The sequence below is a fragment of the Marmota monax genome, unplaced genomic scaffold, assembly GCF_021218885.2.
Source record: "Marmota monax isolate L192 unplaced genomic scaffold, Marmota_monax_Labrador192_F-V1.1 WCK01_AAM20220418_F8-fsc00055, whole genome shotgun sequence".
Taxonomy (NCBI): Eukaryota; Metazoa; Chordata; class Mammalia; order Rodentia; family Sciuridae; genus Marmota; species Marmota monax.
The window spans coordinates 6,860,845-6,880,175 of NW_026695205.1; the positions used below are offsets into that span (position 1 = coordinate 6,860,845).

The following is a 19,331-nucleotide window of genomic DNA, read 5'->3' on the forward strand; positions in this document are numbered from 1 at the left end:
AAGAGAGTGTCTCATCTCAAAGAGGAGATTGGCCCTGCACTCCTTTTGTCCCAGGGTTTATTGGGGTTTGGGGGAAGTTTCTAGAGAGTCCCATCCAGGTACTACCTCTTAACTTCGGATAGACAGTAGGATCACACCAGATTTCAAGCCTCTACTGAGCATGATTTTACCCAGAGGCACCCAAACACAACCCACAGGAGGAGAAAATTTACAAATACAATGAGAGTTAAATGACATGCTTAAGATCTAAAGGTAACTCTTGGTCACCTGGCCCCTACTGACTGGTTCTCATTGGGACTTGTTTTTTTTTTTTTTTACAGATTTTATGTTCAGTGGCCTTTGCTATTAATTATCCCATTTTTCTAAATCTTGGAATCTTTGGTCTGCATACAGGTCACAAGGGTCCCCTTTTCATCCTGATAGGACCCAGGTCAGGGTAACTTGTGTTCTTATTGGTGGAGGAGTCTCTGGACATGCATTCCTAGCCCCAAGGATAACACTACCATACCCACTGTGTTTGCAGGCATGTTCTGTATATATATCATCTGGGTAAACTTCCCACCCCAAAACAACCTCCAGTATTGTGGCGAAACTGAAGCCAGATTGTGTGAGAGCATTTTGAAATAAATCACGATATAGAGAAAAATATCTGTAAAACATTATACAGTTCTGATGACTTGATGTTTGACTTTCAATGGTATAGCCATTGACACTTTACTAGAAATCTTCATTTATCAGTAAAAACAATCTTCACAAATGATACAGAAGCTTGAGCCTTGTCTAGCCTTAAGGTTGAAACATTGTACATGTACTGGAAAAGTAGTTTCATCATGAAACTAATTTTAATATAAAACATAAATGAATATATCCTAACATAATAGTAATAGTGTTTGAATCATTATGCACAATGTTTGTAATTAACTTATCAACATAAACTTCCTCCCAGTCCTGCTTTGGTAAAAATGGGCTGCCTATTTCAAATAGGCTTAATTTAGTATAAAGTAGCTACTGCCTAAAATAGACTACCCCTCAGAAAACTGTATAATTATGTACCTTGGATATAAGATTCTAATTCAGATACCTTAAATAAAGAGTAGCCCTCTGTGATCTAAATAGGTCATCTTCTTTAGCCAAGGGCAATACTTCAGGAAAAATGTACATGACAAGGTGAAAAGAGCCACTTACATAGCCAGCCAAATCAATCCTGAAGACCAACAGGGTAACAGATGTCACAACCAGACTGCCCTCACCATCCCGATTCAAATGACTTCCACATGGAAAGTCCCTGGTTATTACAATGGTGTGAGATCAGAATGAGAAACATCAGTGATCATGCTATAATAAGCACCTAGAAAAGGGTCTCTTCTCCATAAAGGCATTTAAGAAAGAACACTGGCAAAAAATAGTCAAAATCAACTTTTTCAGAGCTGTGGAACTAACCAAAGCTTGCAATGATCTTAAGGGAATTTTTCCAAGAAAAACTTGGGACAATAAGTTATATGGTGTTTGAATTTGCCCTATTTCCATCCCCCAGCTCCACAGTAGTCTCAAAAACTAAAAACCCCACAATCGTGGTGAAAGCCATCAACCTAGCAACACTCGAAGAGGATAGGATGAGGTTGGGGAACACCAAAACTACCATTTCCAGAGAATTATTTTACCTGTCAAGTAGTTTCCTAAAAGCCCCTATTCACGGGAGCTTTTCTTGATTTGACCTGACAGAACTGACTTGGTATGAATAGCCTCATTCTGGAGAAAGCATTTGTCAGAAACAATCAGTGGCAATTGTTTAACATTGCTGCTACCTCAGGCAATGAGAACAATTAAGACAAAAACAGAAGTTAACTAAAATAAAACTTAAAAAGAAAAGCTTGGGACTAACCACAAGAACCTTTCAAAATTTTGTATGTATGTAAAATCCAGAATCTTTTTAATTAACTTTTTATTTATATATGATAGCAGAATGCATTATAATTCATATTACACATATAGAGCACAATTTTTCATATCTCTGGTTGTATACAAAGTATATTCACAACAATTCATGTCTTCATACATGTACTTTGGAAAATGATGTCCATCACATTCCACCATCATTGCTAACCCCATGCCCCCTCCCTTCCCCTACCACCCCTCTGCCCTATCTACAGTTTGTCTAATCTTCCCATGCTCCCCCTCCCTACTGCACTATGAATCAGCCTCCTTATATCAGAGAAAACATTTGGTATTTGTATTTGGTTTTTTGGGATTGGCTAACTTCACTTAGCTTTATCTTCTCTAACTGCATCCATTTACCTGGAAATGCCATAATTTTATTCTCTTTTATTGCTGAGTAACATTCCATTGTGTATATATGCTGCATGTTTTTTATTCATTTATCTACCGAAGGGCATCTAGGTTGGTTCCACAGTTTAGCTATCGTGAATTGTGCTGCTATAAACATTGATGTGGCTGTGTCCCTGTAATATGCTGTTTTTAAGTCCTTTGGGTATAGATCAGGAGAGAGATAGCTGGGTCAAATGGTGGCTCCATTCCCAGTTTTCCAAGGAATCTCCATACTGCTTTCCATATTGGCTGCACCAATTTGCAGTCCCAATCTGGGATCTTAAAACCCACATTCCGAGCTTTGTATACTCTCAGAAAAGATCAGGGAGAGCCCCAGATTTCCACCTCTGGATAACCCCAAGGTTCAACATACACAAAAAGTGAAGCTTAAGGCAGAATTGCAGATCACCTGCCTGACCTGAGCATAGAAGCCATGACCCAAATGCACTGGGAGACTAAGTTAATGCTGGGAGATTAAAACGCTCTGGTATTGAAGGAAATCTGTCTAGTTGTTAACCAACCATTAAGAAAACTGAGCAAACACCTTAGTGACACAACAGAGAATACAGACTTTATAGAATTGGATCAGGAAAACTACTAATCCAATAGTAGTGGCAACTATAAACAGTAGCAAAACAAACTTTGTTGGGGGGAACAGAATCTGATTTCTAGTGTTGACATGTTACATTGCTTAAATGTCTCATTCTCCACAAAAAAAAAATTACAAGACATGTGAAGAAATTACCACCCAAACACAAAGAAAATAAGCAATCCACAGACATTATCCCTGAAGAAGCCAAGGCATTAAAATTTGTAGACGAGGCTATTTTTAAAATGTTCAAAGAATGAAGGGAATTTATATCTAAAGAACTAAAAGAAAGTATGAGAATAATATTTTGCCAAATGTTGAATATATAGAAATTTGTTCATGTATGGTCCTGGGGATCAAACGCAGGGCCTAGCACATGACAGGCAAGTGCTCTGCTACTCAACTGAAACCCTGGCAGAATTTCTTTAACTCTAGATATGAAATTTAAATAATTGGAATGTAAAAAATTACTGCAAAGATTCAACAGCAGATGTGAGCAGGCAGAAAGAATCATCAAACTTGAAGATAGGTGAGATGAAAGTGTTCTTCCCAGTCTGAGGAGAAGAGAGAAAATGGAATGAAGAACATTAAACAGAGCCTCAGAGACCTGCAGACCCATCGGGTATCCCAACATACCCATAGCGGGAGTCTAACAAACAGAAAGAAAAAGGAAAAAATAGTTGAAGAGATAATGGTTTAAACTTTCCCAAATTTGATGAAAAGCATTAAATCTACACACTCAACAAACTCAGGAAACTCCAAGTAGGATAAACTCAACAAAAAATCAAACCGTCCAACGGCCAAGAAAAGAGTATCATGAAAACACTGAGAAAAGAGTCTTGGTGTTCAAGGGCTCCTCCGCGGTGACAGCAGCAACTCAAGCACAGAGGAGAGAGGACAGAGGGAGACATGCACAAAGTGAGAAAGAAACACACTGCCACCCGAGAATCCTGTTTCAAAAATTAAGGAGAAATAGAGACATTCCCAGATAAACAAAAACAGAGAATCCCTTAATAGCAGAACCGGCCACAGGAAACACGAGAGAGTGTCCTGGCAGAGGGGAGAAGACCCGAGATGGCAACTCAAATCCACAAAAGGAAAGAAATAGCACTGGTAACGGTAACTGCACAAACTGTTGTTTGCCTGTCACTTTTTCTCATACGGATTTAAAAGACAACCACATAAGGCAGTGATTATGATCTGTGTGGAGGGTTGTGTACCATATAAACACACAACTTGCAAGACAGTGACAGCTCATAGGAAAGGGGAATGGAGATCCGTCAAAGCAGACTTTGGTGTACTATTGAAATTAAGTGGACCTTGATCCAAACCAGGTTGTTATAAATTGTTAGCTGTAATCCTAGAGCAATTACCCCCCCCCCCCCACACACACACACATAATGTAACCAAATGAAAGCTGGAGTAAATACCAATATCAGACAAAGTACTCTCTAAGCAAAAATAATGACTTCTAAAGACAAAGATAATGATAAAAAATAATGACAAAAAACTCAATCCATCAAGAAGAAATAATAAACAACTATAAATACAAATGCACCTAAAAACAGAGCCCCAAAACACACAAAAACTGGCCTAACTAAGGGGAGAAACAGATAATTCATCAATAATAGTTGGGGATTTCAATACCCCATTTCCAGTAAGAGATAGACTAGCCATATTAAGCATGAACAAGGATATAGAACATCTGAACAACAACTATAAACCAGCTTTACAAACATCTACAGAACACGCTACCAACTGCAGCAGAATACAGTGTTCTCAAATTGACATGGAACATTCTCTAGAATAAACCATTTGTTATTCCCAAGAATAGATCTCAATATTATGGGCCAGGCTATATGGGCAATGACCAAACAGACTCCATTTTGCCCTGGGACTCCACATCCTGTAAGAAATGCTTCTCCTATGGGAGCACCCCACCTCTGTGCCCATCAACAGTTGCTTAGCACAGCATGTTTGGCAACACAAAATGGCAATTCTTATACAATGTAAAATTGTTCTCTTTTTGGCTGCCATTTTCCTTGGGCAATGTACCCTGTCAGAGATTGATTATCTAGATGTTAATAACCGTTCCTTACATTGTACTCAACTAGGGTCATTTTGACCCACTTGCCCTGACGCTTATGATTTTAGATCTCATGATATTTGTTTATGGTTTTGAATTATAGCAACAGCCATTTATAATTAATGTACTGACATGCTTTACTTATGGTATAAAAGATGTACTCAAACCCCTGGAGGGAGTTGAAGGGTGTATACTTGCAGCCTGCCCCCTGGCCCGCCAGCTGGTGAATAAATGTTCTGTCTCTTGCTTTAAGATCGACTTGGTGATTTGTTACAATCTTGCCATAAGAATTATAAATTGAAAAGCATTGAAATAATGCAAAGAATGTTCTCCAACCCCAATGGAATGAAATTAGAAATCAGTAACAGAAGGGAATTCAGGAAATTCATAAATATGTAGAATTAAGCAAGACATTCCTAAACAATCAAAGTTGATGCCACTCTTTTTTTTTTTAATAATCAAAACTAAAAGTATAAGGAAAACTAGACTTTCAAATCAGACGTGGGAGACCTATTCACAGAATATCTAGGGAAATACAAGAGGGTACATGAATGTATTTGCTTGTCCACCCAAAACGCCATATCCCTATATACCCTATCTCCTTGTTTTCCCTAGTTTGTTTTTTTTTATCACCACTGAAGACAGCGCACAATGTGAGCCCCATGGGCATAAGCAGTGTTTCTTTCAGATCCTCAGTGACATCCAGGACCAGCTGAAGCCTCAGGACAGATCCCCATGGAAATGCTTCAGGTAGTTTTGGGGGTTCTCGGGTTTTAAAATTGAAACAGATTCAAAAACAAATCCTAACCCTTAGGATTAGCAAGGAACTTTCAGTAACCAACCAGAGAATCTGGCTTGACGGGAGCCCTCAGGCAGGTGTTTGTCCTTAGCCATCTCCATCCAGGGGTGGTAGACAGGGAGGTGGCACTAGATGTTTCTGTGCTTCTGCCAAAATATTCTTCCAAAACTTAAATGGTAATCCTGAGAGCAGATTCTTTTTATGTGGTATAAAAGAAAAAATTAGGTAAAGAGGGTCGTCTATGACACAGCAGCAGTTCTTTTTCTTTTTAGTCATGCATGACAGTAGAATGTATTCTGACACCTCATCCACACATCACATGTGGAGTGTAACTTCCCATTCTTATGGTTGTACACGATGTGGAGTTTCACGTATGAACATAGGAAAGTGGTGTCTGATTCATTCTACTCTCTTTCCCATTCACATCTCCTTCCATTCCTCCCTGTCCAATCCAGTGAACGACCACTCCCCCACCCCATGCCTACTGTGAGTCAGCACCGTAAATAGACAGAACATTTGGCCTTTGGGTTTTGGGGATTTGCTTATTTCACTTAGCATGATAGTCTCCAGTTTCAACCATTTACTGGCAAATGCCATAATTTCAGACTGAGGAATATTCCATTGTGTATATGTACATTTTCTTTATCCATTCATCTGTTGAAGGGCACCTAAGTTGGTTCCATAGTTTAGCTATTGTGAATTGACCTGCTCTGAACATTGATGTGATCACATCACTATAGGATGCTGATCTTAAGTCCTTTGAGTATATGCCGAAGAGTGGGATAGCTGGGTCAAATGGTGGTTCCATTCCAATTTTTGTGAGGGATCTCCATAATGCTCTCCAGACTGATTGCACCAATTTGGAGTCCCTCCAGTAATGTATGAGTGTACCTTTTTCCACACAGCCTCACCGACATTTATTGTTGTCTGCATTCTTAATAACTCCATTCTGACTGGAGTGAGATGAAATCTCTGTGTGGTTTTAATTTGCATTTCTCTAATTGCTAGTGATATTGAACATTTTTTCATATATTTGTTAACCATTCATATTTTTTCTGTGAAGTGTCTATTCAGTTCCTTTGCCCATTTATTGATTGGGTTGTTTTTATGGTATGAAGTTTTTTGAGTTCTTTATGTATCCTGGAGATTAATGCTATACCTGAGGTGCATGTGGCAAATATTTTCTCCCGTTCTGTAGGCTCTCTCTTTATGTTCTTGATTGTTTCCTTTGCCATGAAGCAGCTTTTTAGTTTGAGCCCATTCCATTTATTGGTTCTTGATTTTACTTCTTGTGCTTTAAGGTCTTGTTGAGGAATTCAGTTCCTAAGCTGACATGATGGAGATCTGGGCCTACTTTTTCTTCTAGCAAGCACAGGGTCTCTGGTCTAATGCCTAGGCCCTTGATCCACTTTGAGTTGAGTTTTGGATAGGGTGAGAGATAGGGTTCTAATCTAAGTTTGATATTGTGATGCCTTCTACTTCACTTTTCTTGCTGAGGATTGCTTTGGATAGAGGAGCAGTTCTAATGATCCACAAGAAATGAGGTAAATTTTAGGTACATTCATGAACATTCACATGGAAATTTCTAAATGGCATCTTGTAAATGAACCAGATAATGATGCGGGGGGTGGAATTTAATATTTCTTTCTGGAGGCAGATGTGTGGAGCACCTGTCCATGATTGAAAGCTAATGCTGTGTTTCACATATGCTACAAAAACACTTTGGAAACACTGGCAGTGAGACGGTGCACATCAGTTCTCTTCTGGCAAACTGATGACTCCCTACATCAACATGAATTGCTCCCACCTAACGATCTGCTAGATCTCACTAGAGCTACTATTTTCGGTTACAACTTAATCTTCTTTTGAAGAGCCTGAGGAATGAGGTATAATCACTGGCTATTAATATTCTCTATTAGACAAAAGGAGTACAATAGGATATGTTAAATCAATCTTAAGAATTAATTGCAGGTATTTTTACAAGGTATATTAGTGGGCCAATTCTATTGTCGCTTGTGTTTCTTACAACATTCATAATTCATGCAAATAAAAGATTCTCTGTCATATTTTCCTCTACAAGCTTTCAAGTTGTGAGGATCCGAGGCAGGAGCTACTGCAGACGTCTTGCCACCTGTGAGGAGAGTCTGAGAAAAGGATCAGTTCCAAGGAGGCAGAACCAAGGCAGAACCAAGGAGAACCCAAGGACTGGGTGATGTCATTTGTCCCTCCATGGAGCTTTATCTGAATTCAGCACAGACGTTTCAGGATGGAGGCTCTGCTGCTCACTAGAATTTGCTGATGGAAGGATTATCTCAGGCAACTGTGGCTTGGCCTCTGAGAGACATGGAGGCTGTGGAGACAGGGGTTAGTGGCTACTAGTTTTCTAATGGACTCTAGTTTTTAATGAGAGTTTATCCCAAGCCCTAATTCAGGGATGCTAAAGGAAGCCAAGAAGAAACTGACCAATTTCCATTGCAGAACTCTGGGAAAGCCAAAGAGTTAGAGCTTCAAGGCCAGGGAGCAGAGGATAGAAAATGGGAGAACCAGAGGAAGGCTCATACAGGACACTTCAGATCTCCAAATCTTTTCCTCCCTCTTGCATTACCATACAGCTACCCTTCTTCAACTCTGATGGAGTGCCGACAATTTGCCCTTAGAAGCAGACAGACCCAGGAACTTTAGACTCAAGAAAACGTTCAGGGACACCATCATGACATTAATTAAAAGTCTACCTACTGAAGACTAAGAACTGCCCCTCCCTACCCCCACAAAATCCATTCTTCCTCTTGGCTCCAAGAACACTGGACGTCAGACTTCTACCAGAGAATCTCAAGAAGAAAAATTCATAGAATACAGCAGCTGAGGAAGTCTGCCAAGACAGCCAGGTGCCAGCCCAATCACCCCGTGGGGAAGCCCACTCGCCAGTGAACCCCAGACACACACATACATGGGCTTTTAGGGCATTACTTGCATCTATAAACAAGCAGTGAAAGGTCATCAAACATTGGGAAAAAGGCCTTTACCACCAAAGATGCAGGCAAAACAACCAACCAGTAAGGAATAAGCTCAGAAACAATGTGCATTACAAAAGGGAAGCCACCAAAAGCTCTCATTAAGATCTCAGAGAAGACACCGCAGTTGTGAAACCGAGGCCCATATGCAATCTTAAAAAATTGAAGCCACATTCACAAATAGTTTTTAAAATTCTGTTGGCACTTTTTAAAATTATATCAGAAATGGAAAATTAGGGCTAGGAATGTAGCTCCAACGAGCATGAGCAAGACCCGGGGTTCAATCCCCAGCATTGCAAGCAAACACATCAATAACTCAACACAAAAAGAGAATTCATCTAAGAGTTACAACATGCAATACAAAAATTACAAATAAAGAGAAGGAAAGTGGGTCTGAAGAACTCTACGAAGTAAAAATGTGAATTGGAGAGCATGCATTTCCATATTGAAAGAAGGAATCACTGAGGGCCCCTCCAGAATTACCCCAGACAGACCCATGAGGCCCATGACTGGGGTCTCTGCATGGGGAGGAGGCTTTTCTGGTTTCTGACGTGTCACTGACAGATAAATCATGCTCATCTCTCCCCACCCCCATATATATGAAATGATTATAAGCTAAATAATATCTTCAAGGCATTAAAAGACATTTTTAAAAATATAAAGAAACAAAAAACACAGAAAGGCTCCTTTTTGAGAGTATATTCAATCAACTGGTTTCTTTTTTAGTGGTCAATGGACCTTTATTTTTATATTATTTATTTATTTATTGTATGCAGTGCTGAGATCAAACCCACTGGCTCTCAACAAGCTAGGCAAGCACTCTACCACTGAGCTACAACCCCCAGCCCTTCAGTTAACTCTTACATAACTAAGTAGAGTACCTGAATTCTGCTATAGCAAAAGTTTATTTCATTGACTTTATAAAGAAATAGTCCATGAGGCTTAGCAGTGCTCCTTTTCTTAGATCTCAGTTATCTCACATTTATGTATATGGAATTTTGCTCTATTCCCCGCTGATTTTTTCTTTTAGTGGCTTAAATACAAAAGACTTACCAACATTAATCATGTTGAATTTTATCAACAATGAAATCAAGTCACGAGAATTTTTCACCTTTAAATACACCCATGCTCCTGACATCTTAAAATAACCCCTGTCCTCTGAAGGTCACACACTCACCTTGGGGGTCAACTTCTTTAGCTAGCTTCAGTGCGTCTGAGTTGGCCAGATCAGTGTTGGCTGGAGTGACGGCCAGAACCAGGCAATTCTCCCTGGTGATGAACTGCATGATCATTTCTCTGATCTGATACTCGATATCTGGTGGCTGATCTCCCACGGGCACCTTCGTTATTCCAGGCAGGTCGATAAGGGTTAGATTCAACACTGTGGGGAAGGGGAAAGAGTCGGGCGTGCACCTTCAGTGCTGACAGACAGGTGCAGAGTCACCTGGGGCTGAGCTCAGCTTTCTGCACTATGCATCTGAATGACTCCAGCCCAGGCGTGTAGGAAGAAAAGCACAGAAAGGAAAATGGTTTTGCTAGTTCTCTCTATTTTTGTATGATTGTGCTCTGCCAAATGATCATTTTCACATCATTTGAAAGGCACTGATCTGCAGGCCTAACAGTTTGCTCAGAGAGCTGTCGCTGCCTAGCTGTGTAACGAGGGGGTTGTAATTAAAACACTGAACAATAATGCGTGTGCTGTCTGCCAGTCTGGCACATGGCCTACACGTGTACAGGAACCCCCGGGGCGAGGCTGGCCCTTCCCCTCAAGAGCCTCCCATGTTCTTCACAGAAGGTCAGCCTCTTCACCTGCAGGGAAGCTGCCAGCCATCTATGGGGCCCTGCGTGCCTCCAGCGGGCCGGGCAAGCGAGCCGTCAGTGGCAACGTGACTCCAGCCCCAGCTGGCTATTGTCCTCTGGGTGCTGGCACCGAGTCCCCGTGGGAAGTCATAACTGAGCTTCTGTCATTCATGCTCTGCTCCAAAGGCAGCAGAGCTAGGTAGAGAATGAGAAGTGAAAATCTGTCCCACTCAGAGTTTAGTCAGGACAGAGGCTATTTCCCATCACGTACCGTGAACTGGTTACCCACATTATAAGCTGACAGCTGGGATACAAATCACAGCTGATTCCTCAGGAGGAAAAGAGAAATTCATAGAGCTCATGGAAATCAGCAGGGGAAGCCTCAGCCACATGCTCCTAAGATTTTTGAAATCATTGAAGATAAGAAAAATGGAAATTTTCACATATACCCCTCTCAAATTCTGAAATTTCATCATGAAAATAAAAAGTGTAAACACTGAGCTCAGTTTTGATCTTCAAAAGGTCATCTCCCCTTGCCTCTCTATGAATCTTCTGAGCTCTCTGCGCCATACCATTTTAACAGCATCTGAAATCCTAGAAACTCAGCACTACGTGCATCTTCTACACAAATAATGCATGTTAATGAACACAGTAAAAATTGTTTGAGGAGAAGAATTTGAAATTTTAATATTTTACTTACCATGTGGAGAATAGACTCGCAAATTAATGGGTATGGGGGAAATGCCTTTATTCATTCCAGTCACTCGATCTGTTTCTGCTTCAATTTCATGGCGAACTTCATCAAAATCTATAAACTTTTTTCCTTTGCAATGTAGAAATTCAGCATATTCTAAAAAAAGAAAAAAGCACCCACAAATTAATCCAACCTCAGAGTATACATTCTTGGCCACAATTATAAGGAAATATCTCTTCAATTACAAGTCAAAATATTCAATGTCTCCTTGGTCATTATACATGAGAGAACACTGCGTGACAAACAATCAAATCACAGAGAAGATTCTAGAAATATCAAATAGTACACATGCTGTGGTTGCTGAATGTGCTCGTGTTTGGTAAGCAATCAAGTATTATAAACCCTTAAACCATCCAGCATATCTGTGGCTGTCTCAATGACAAAACAAAAACCAGCACCAAATTAAGAAATCAGATATCGAGAAGGACAAACCCTAAAATAACTAATAGAAAACTACTTTTTAAAAATTTCAACTCTCGTACTATCAGTTTCCAGACCAATTTCCTGAGATATCAGGTAAGTGAAAAACAACACAACTCAAATAGGGGAATCTAGTTACTATTAGATTTTTTTAAAAAAAGATTACAGTTTTGACAAGGGAACAAAGTTCAACAGATATTTTGGTTCCTCTCGTATCCAGGTGAAGAACTGCTACACCAAACTCTTGGGCCAAGATGTCAGCTGAAGTCACTCTCAGTGGCCTTTGTACCTTCCCCACCAAAAAACGGTCTCCACCCATGAAGATGTTCGATGGCAAGGCCAATAGGAGGGCAGGCCCCAGAGGCAGCCCTGTCTTCAAGGAGCTCAGCATTAACTGAGGCACTGCAGATGTTTCACAGGGGGAAAAGTTAACCCAGGCAGCATGAAATAAGCACTAATCTGCACTTAAAAGACAGGAAAGGTGGGGACAGGAAGGTGGTATGAGCCTCCAGGGCCAAGGGGAAGTGAAGGGCAGAGGTGTACTGAGCCGAAGGGAGACAGGCAAGTCTCAGAGAGAACTCGAGGGTGCCAGTAACCCCCACAAACCCTGGCAGGTCGGCATCCAGCCTCTGTCTGCTGCCATCTGTCCCCGGTGGGGAACTCTCCTTGGGAAACGCTCCATGTTGGTGTGAGATCTGCTTTCTCCTCTTACACCCCCAGCCGTCGCCCTCTGGTACTGCTCAGTCTTCTGCCCAACCTGCACCTGGGCACCCGAGTTCATCTCCTCATGGACCTTCTCCCCACCTTCGCTTGCTCACCCGGTCACCACTCAGGTCTCCACGTGGCTGCTGGGGACTGGAAAGGTCACAGGCCCCCAAGGTGGACCTATGAGTTTCCGCTTTACTTCACTGAAGTACTGAAACGACCACGCTTTTCCAAGTTTAGAACAGCAGGCCTAAGGCCGACTTCTGCCTTTCCTGCCAGCATGCGTGGACGTGGACATTTCCATCTTAGTTTGTCCCCATGATGACCTGTGCCCCTTTTTGGAAAACAGAAAGCTAAGTCTCCTGCGCTCCTTCCTCTGATGGACTTGGGCTCTCACAACCGCTACTGTCTCCAAGCACCAGCTCCTGGACAGGCTGGTCTTCAAGTGTCCTCGGTACATTCCAGGAACACCAATGTGGGCTTCTGCTACCACTAGATGGCGCCTGGTTGCTTTTCCTGTAGGAGACAATGTCCTTCCTGAAGGTTGAAACATCAACACAATCTTCACACAGATTTAATTTAGCTCCTAGGCTCCGGGATATGCTTCCACGGTGGAACTGACAGCTTGTAACTATGCAGGACCATTTCAAACCTTTGGGTCTTTTCAAGGACAGGGTTCCCTAGACGAGATTCAGGGATGCCTGTATCCATCTGGTATTCTACTGGTATTTATTGAGACCTCACCATTTGTCAAGGACTGTTTCAAAAATTGGGATGTAATTGAGGGAAAGAAAGAAGTCCCTAGCCTCACAAGATTAAGCTCTAATGAGGTGAAACAGTGAGCCGTGTATGCCCATCACAGGGTGATGGAGACGGTAGAACGGGGGTCAGATGCTGGGGGAGGGTGGTCTCATTAGTTTGTTGAAGGCATCTCTGATGCGCTGAAGTGACAGCTGAGCAGAGGGAAGGGAAGGAGGGAGCTGTGCTCACTGTCACTGCAGCCAGGCTGGGCACCCACGCACACGCGAAGGAAGAGCAAGACCACCGACGTGGCTGGAGAGGGGGCCCAGACCACCAGCAATGCATAATCCTGGCTACTGTGTTGGGGACAGGCAATGGAGAGGGGAGGAAAACTGACATGGGAATCATCTGGGCAGGAGGTGAGGGGACTTGTACCCGGTGGCCACACTGAGCCACTTGCGGTGCTGGGGACGGAACCCAGGGCCTCGCACAGGCGAGGCAAGCGCTCTACCCTACCCCTGAGCTACATTCCCAGCTCCCAGATTCTAATGTATTTTGAAGGAAAAAAACCACAGGGTTTGTGATGGATTCAAACTGGAGTGTGGGAGAGAGGCGCCAAGGATAAATTTAAGGAGTCTGACACTTCATTAAACAGAAGAAACCTGAAATAAAACTGGGTTTTTATTTCAGGATGGGATGGGGGCTGGGAACAGGGGTTGGGTTGGGCACCACAGTGCTTGTAACGCCCAGTGGAGGACCCCGGGCTGCTCACACTGAGGACTGCACGCTGCGGCCGACACCTCAGTTCAGTGTCATCTGAAAGCTGTCTGTTCGCTCTGAAAACCTCCCAGAAGGTGGCAGCCAAGTGCCTGCACAAAGGGGCCCAAAAGTGTGGGTGGGCTTGACCCGAGCCTTTCACCCAGGGAGGAGTCCAAGCCAGAGAAACCGCCGAGATGATCTGAAATCCCCACGATTGTGAGAGTTAGATGGGGCAGGCTCAGGGCAGAGGGCCCTGGGTACAGAGGCAGAAGACCAGACAGGTTCAGAGCCCAGGAGGGGGTGGCCCAAGAGGTCTGAGGATGGATCGGAGCCCAGTGACCTGAGGGGCCGGCAGCTGCACTGGAGTGGGGGAGAGCCAGACTGAGAGAGGTGGCAAAGGCGGTGAGGAGAGGGGAGCCAGTCTGGTTGTGGACCAGCCTTCTGAGGGGTCCCATCGTACAGGAGGGGAAAGAGGAGGCGGGCAGTGGGAGAGGGGTGCAGGTCAGGGAGGTGGCAGGTTCCCCTGCTGATGCGAAGGATCCGGGGCGCAGAGCAGAGGGAGGGCCTGGGGAGCAGGGATTGGGAGGCCCGAGAGGAAGAAAATGAGCAAGAGCACCCACGGGAGTGGCAGGGGGCAGAACAGCAAGAGGGGATGTGACAAACAGGGCGGAGGGGGGCAGAGTGTGGGGGGGCCACCAGGGACAGGGGGTTTAGCAGGTTTGTCTGAAGTCCCTTAATACCTTGAGAGTACTTCTGTGTATGTCCCCACCGTGTAAAACATGAAAATGCTCCCGGGGACCCCGAGGCCGGAGGATCAAGTTCAAGGCAAGCCTGGTCAACTTGGCAGCACCCTGCCTCAATACCCTGTCTTAAAAATGCCTTACAAAGGGGGCTGGCAATGTAGCTCAGTGGTAAAGCACCCTGGGCTCAATCCCCAGTCAAAGAGTGACCCTAACTGAGAGACCCAAGAGTTGCCACAGCAGGGATGTCAACTTGGGTTTAATTTATTTCCACTGCTGGGACACAGACCTGCCCGGCACATCAGGCAAACTCACGGGGAAGGGACCACAATGTGCTTTTTCTTAGGGGGCCAAGGAATTGATGCTACAGGATGGAATATTCAGGAAGACCAGATGACTTGCGTTGTCAGAGAGGGGCTCCCTAGGATCTATCCTGTACCCACCCCAGAGCCTTACAGGTCTGTGCCCCCCCCCCCGCCCCCGGTCTCTCTAACAGCATAGTGATGATCGTCAGGCCAGACATCCTTCTTCTTACAAAAACACGGCACCCATAACTGCAATTCATAGCCACAGGATTACACTGGCCACAGGTCAGCCCTTTGGTCCTGCTGTGGGCTGCACGTCTGTAACCTCGAGAACAGATGTGAACAGGTGGATAACACAGGTGGCATTGCTGTTTTCATACAGTGGACCACAGTTGCTGAAAAGGATCATCAATTAGCTTACATCACACAATCCTGAATAAGCCCTTGTTAGTGAGGCTAAGTTCAAAAGATCACGTCTTCGCCTCCCGGTGGTATGGTATAGGTGAGAGACTTGGAAAGAACCACCATGAATCCATGGGTTTCTGACCACACTCACATCTGAGACAGAGGCACTGCCTGAGTCCAGGCATCCAAGCCAAGCTGCCTAGAGGCAGGATCTGCATCTTCTGAGACTTTCGTACTGTGGTGAAGTAATATGCCTGAAGCCCTACAGAGCTCACCTAGGGATTTTGAGAAACAATTTCCCATGACAGGAGCTCTTGACATGTTCTCAGTGTTCCTTTCATTCCAAATGCTGTTCCATGAAAACACCTCTTCCTCAAAGCCAGGCTCTAGCCTAGGATCAATCGGGACAGAGAGCGCATTCAAGCTCCTAGCCACGAGCTCCCATTGGGGACCAAGGTTACCTGTGCATAGACGCAAGCATCGGACCCCGACAAGGAATCCAGGAAACTCCACTTCCTGGCAGTATGACCTGTCTCGCTGACATTCATGTGTGTTTTCAGTTTCACAAAATAAAAACTCCTAGTTTAAAATATCTTTCCTGTTTTCTCAGTGTTAAAAAATAACCTACATTTGAAGCAAAGGTTAAGATACGTTTTTATATTAAACAGTGATTGGGGGAAAAGAATATTAAGATAACAGAACTTGCATTTCCCTGTAAAACATTTTCGCACTGTCATTTCTACTGGTCATGAAAAACAAATCATGCTAGGTTAAACAAATGACAAATTGTTGGGGGGAAGGATGAGATGGCATATGCCTGGGCAACCGTCCAATCATCTGTGAAAAGCACAGCATGACCATAAGAATTTACGTATTTCCAATATGCCCCTTCCATGGGGAAAAGATGCATATGTTTCAAGTAATTGAGGTCAAGTAGAAAGCAAGAATTATGGAACACTAGCCCATAGCTGTTTGTCAATCTTTCCGAAGGTCTGTGGTCCTCGATAGTTTAGCTGGAGTCTTGTTCTAAAATGTCTCAATAGTGAAATTTTGTGGACACAGGATTCCAGTGAAAATAGGCACAAGGATCACAGAAGCCAGGAACAGTTTTCAATGCAACCAGCTGAACCTGCTTCACGTGTCTATATTTAACAGATTTCCTCAAAGCCAGAGGGCTACATTTCATACTTCTGTGTTTCTCCAATGCCTAGGATATTTAGAGTGCAGAACATCTGTAGGTCTCTTTCTTCTTTAAGCAATCTACTTTGCATATACCATTGAGTAATGCCAGTTTAAAAAGCATCGCTTCCATCTAGGCTTGAAGTAATTCCAAATTGAAGGCAAGATCCTAGAGTGGTGGTTTAGTTAGATATGAATTTATACAGGACCCAGAAATGAACAGGACTCAAATGTATTGTTAAGGCAGTCAGGGAAAGTCTAGCAAAACAGGGAAAAAATAAATCAAAAAGCAAAATGGAGGAACTTTAGATAGGGCAAAGGGGAGGGAGGGGAAAGGAGAGGGCAAGGGGGTAGGAAAGATGGTGAATGAGTTAGACATCATTACCCTAAGTCCATGTATGAAGACACGAATGGTGTGAAAATACTTTGTGTACAACCAGTGACTTGAAAAATTGTGCTCTGTATGTGTAATATGAAGTGAAATGCCTTCTGCCATCATGGATAACAAATTAGAATGAATACATAATTTAAAAAAAAAAGCAAACCATCTCAGAGTCCCTCGGTGGGGGAAAGGCAGAGGTCTCAGCAGATGCTGGAGGCAATGGGCTAGGGTGGGTAAGGAGAGGCCAGCTTTCCATCAGGGAGCAGACACAGAGACTCGGGTTTGAGGTCCAGCTTCAGCACTCTCAGAGGCAGAGGAGGAAATGGAGCCCAGATGGTGTGGGGCAGAAGACCAAGATGAGGGACTCAGTCAAGATGAGAAGGCGAAGCTTTTCTCCCAAGATACAAAGCCAGCTGCAAGGTGCTCAGGATCAAGAGGAATTAATACAACGTGCCTTGACAGCTCTGCTAAAAGGGGCCTCAGTGCTCTGAGGGCTGGCTGTCCTGGAAGGAGTGAAACACTCAGATCACGGGCAGGTTATACCCTCCAGCTCAGTTAAGTTCTATATTTTTCGAAAGGAGCTTAAAGCCGACAACAAAAATCAACTGTATTTCAGGTTCTTGGTATCCATGTAAAAACAAAAGGTAAACTACGTTCCACATACAGAAACCAAATAAGTGCCAAGCAGTTGGCCCCAAATCACAAACTAGAGAGTTGTTCTAAGCCGCATCCAACAAGATCTTCCTCCTCTTCCTTGAGACATTCTCCATGTTCCTGTCTTTCCTCCTCCCTCCCTGACGGCTCCTTGTCTGTGTCCTTCACCCACTACACCTCATCTTCCACACTGCCAAGCACAGGGACCCCAGGCTGCCCCCAGAACTTCTTCTATTCTTTGTCATCGCTATCCTCACCCTAGGTGATCTCATGACCTTAAATTTTTTTTTAAATATCCTCAAATCCACGTCTCAGGCACTCATCCCTCATCTGCACTCCAGACAGGTCTACATCTAATTCTAATGCTTGGCACTTGCACTTGAATGTCTGATACATTTCTTAAAATTGGCCAGTGCAGGTATCTTGAAATGTTTGAGTGGACTTCCACGCAGTCACAAGGATGGGCCTGGCGTTCAGCCCAGGGCCTACAGACACGGGGGCCGTGGGAACCAGGTTGTAACCGAAACCAGGGTTTGCGAGAGATGGTCCAAGGGGGAGTATGAAATGACCTCAGGAGGACCCCTGGGCAGGTGCCACCTTGAGGCCAGGTAGGAGACAATGCTTCAGCAAAGGAGACCCAAGAGGGACCAGAGAAGGAACCTTGGCAGCATGCACCTAAAGAATGGAGTAAAGTTCAAGGAAGGATAAGGTTGGGAATGCTGCTGAAAGGGGGCGAAATAGAGCTGACCACTGAACCCACAGAAACCCAGCCTGTATTAGGCTCCTGTCCTTGAAAACCTTCCAGACACGCTTTCAACATGTAGTATTGCAATTACTTTTGCCATAGATTGATTTTTTGTCTAAAACTCATTTTATGTGCTTATTTTATGCTACTTTGCCCCTCATCTCTCGTCCCTTGCTGTCCAGGTTATAGCTATCTCTTCTTGCCATGGACGATATTTCAGTTTTTTAAGTGTTACTTCCATTCTAACACGTAGCTTGCTATTTTACTCTAGGTTGAGAAATCCAGTAACCCCGTGTTTGGTCTAAGTCTAAAATAACATGTGGGAAAGGCCCAAGTAAGGCCAAGGTCCTAAAACTCATCACGAGCACTGGGTCCCAGACTCGGCAATATCCCCCTTAGCTCCCCATGGCTCCTTTTCTTCTTCCTAAGTTTAGAAGCGGAAAATACCAAAAAGAGGCTCCCAACAAGTTATTACAGGGCTACTTAAGAATAAGCAAATGTACAAATTCAGAAGCAGCAAGTGACTCAATGTCATTCTTTGTTTCAATAATACAAAAAATAAAGTGATCTGCCAAGCAAAATCGTATAGAGTAATTAAAAGTGAAACAGGATTTTGTCATGAAAATTCAACTGGATTTCAATACAGAAATACAGTAGAAAACCATTATTTCCCCACTAACCCTAAGACATGAATGAAATTCCAAAATGAGACTTAAGTAGTAATCATATCAGAACTACATGTATATAAATATTAACCAAAAACTATTTTCAAGGAAAACAGCTACAATATGCATTGGTGGATATATTAGACTATCTCAACTTCTTGACAAAAAAAGAAAAATCATGAGTATGCACTTCAATGTACAAATTGCTGCCACCATTTCACCTAAATATTTAGAGATCTTCAGCATATTTGCTAACCTCCTCAGATG

At 43.3% G+C, this 19,331-nt stretch overlaps 1 protein-coding gene across 4 annotated transcripts in view; it reads right to left on the minus strand.

Moving 5' to 3' along the window:
* The window catches only part of Dnm3 (dynamin 3), a 450,337-nt gene that overhangs the window by 334,667 nt on the left and 96,339 nt on the right, over positions 1 to 19,331 (minus strand). For all 4 annotated transcript variants that reach the window (XM_046430283.2, XM_046430282.2, XM_046430281.2 and 1 more), the window contains exons 3-4: positions 11,311 to 11,460; positions 9,988 to 10,191 (exon numbers count right to left, since the gene is read on the minus strand). In XM_046430283.2, coding sequence (XP_046286239.1) covers positions 9,988 to 10,191; positions 11,311 to 11,460 — 354 coding nt within the window. The remainder of the gene's footprint in view (positions 1 to 9,987; positions 10,192 to 11,310; positions 11,461 to 19,331) is intronic.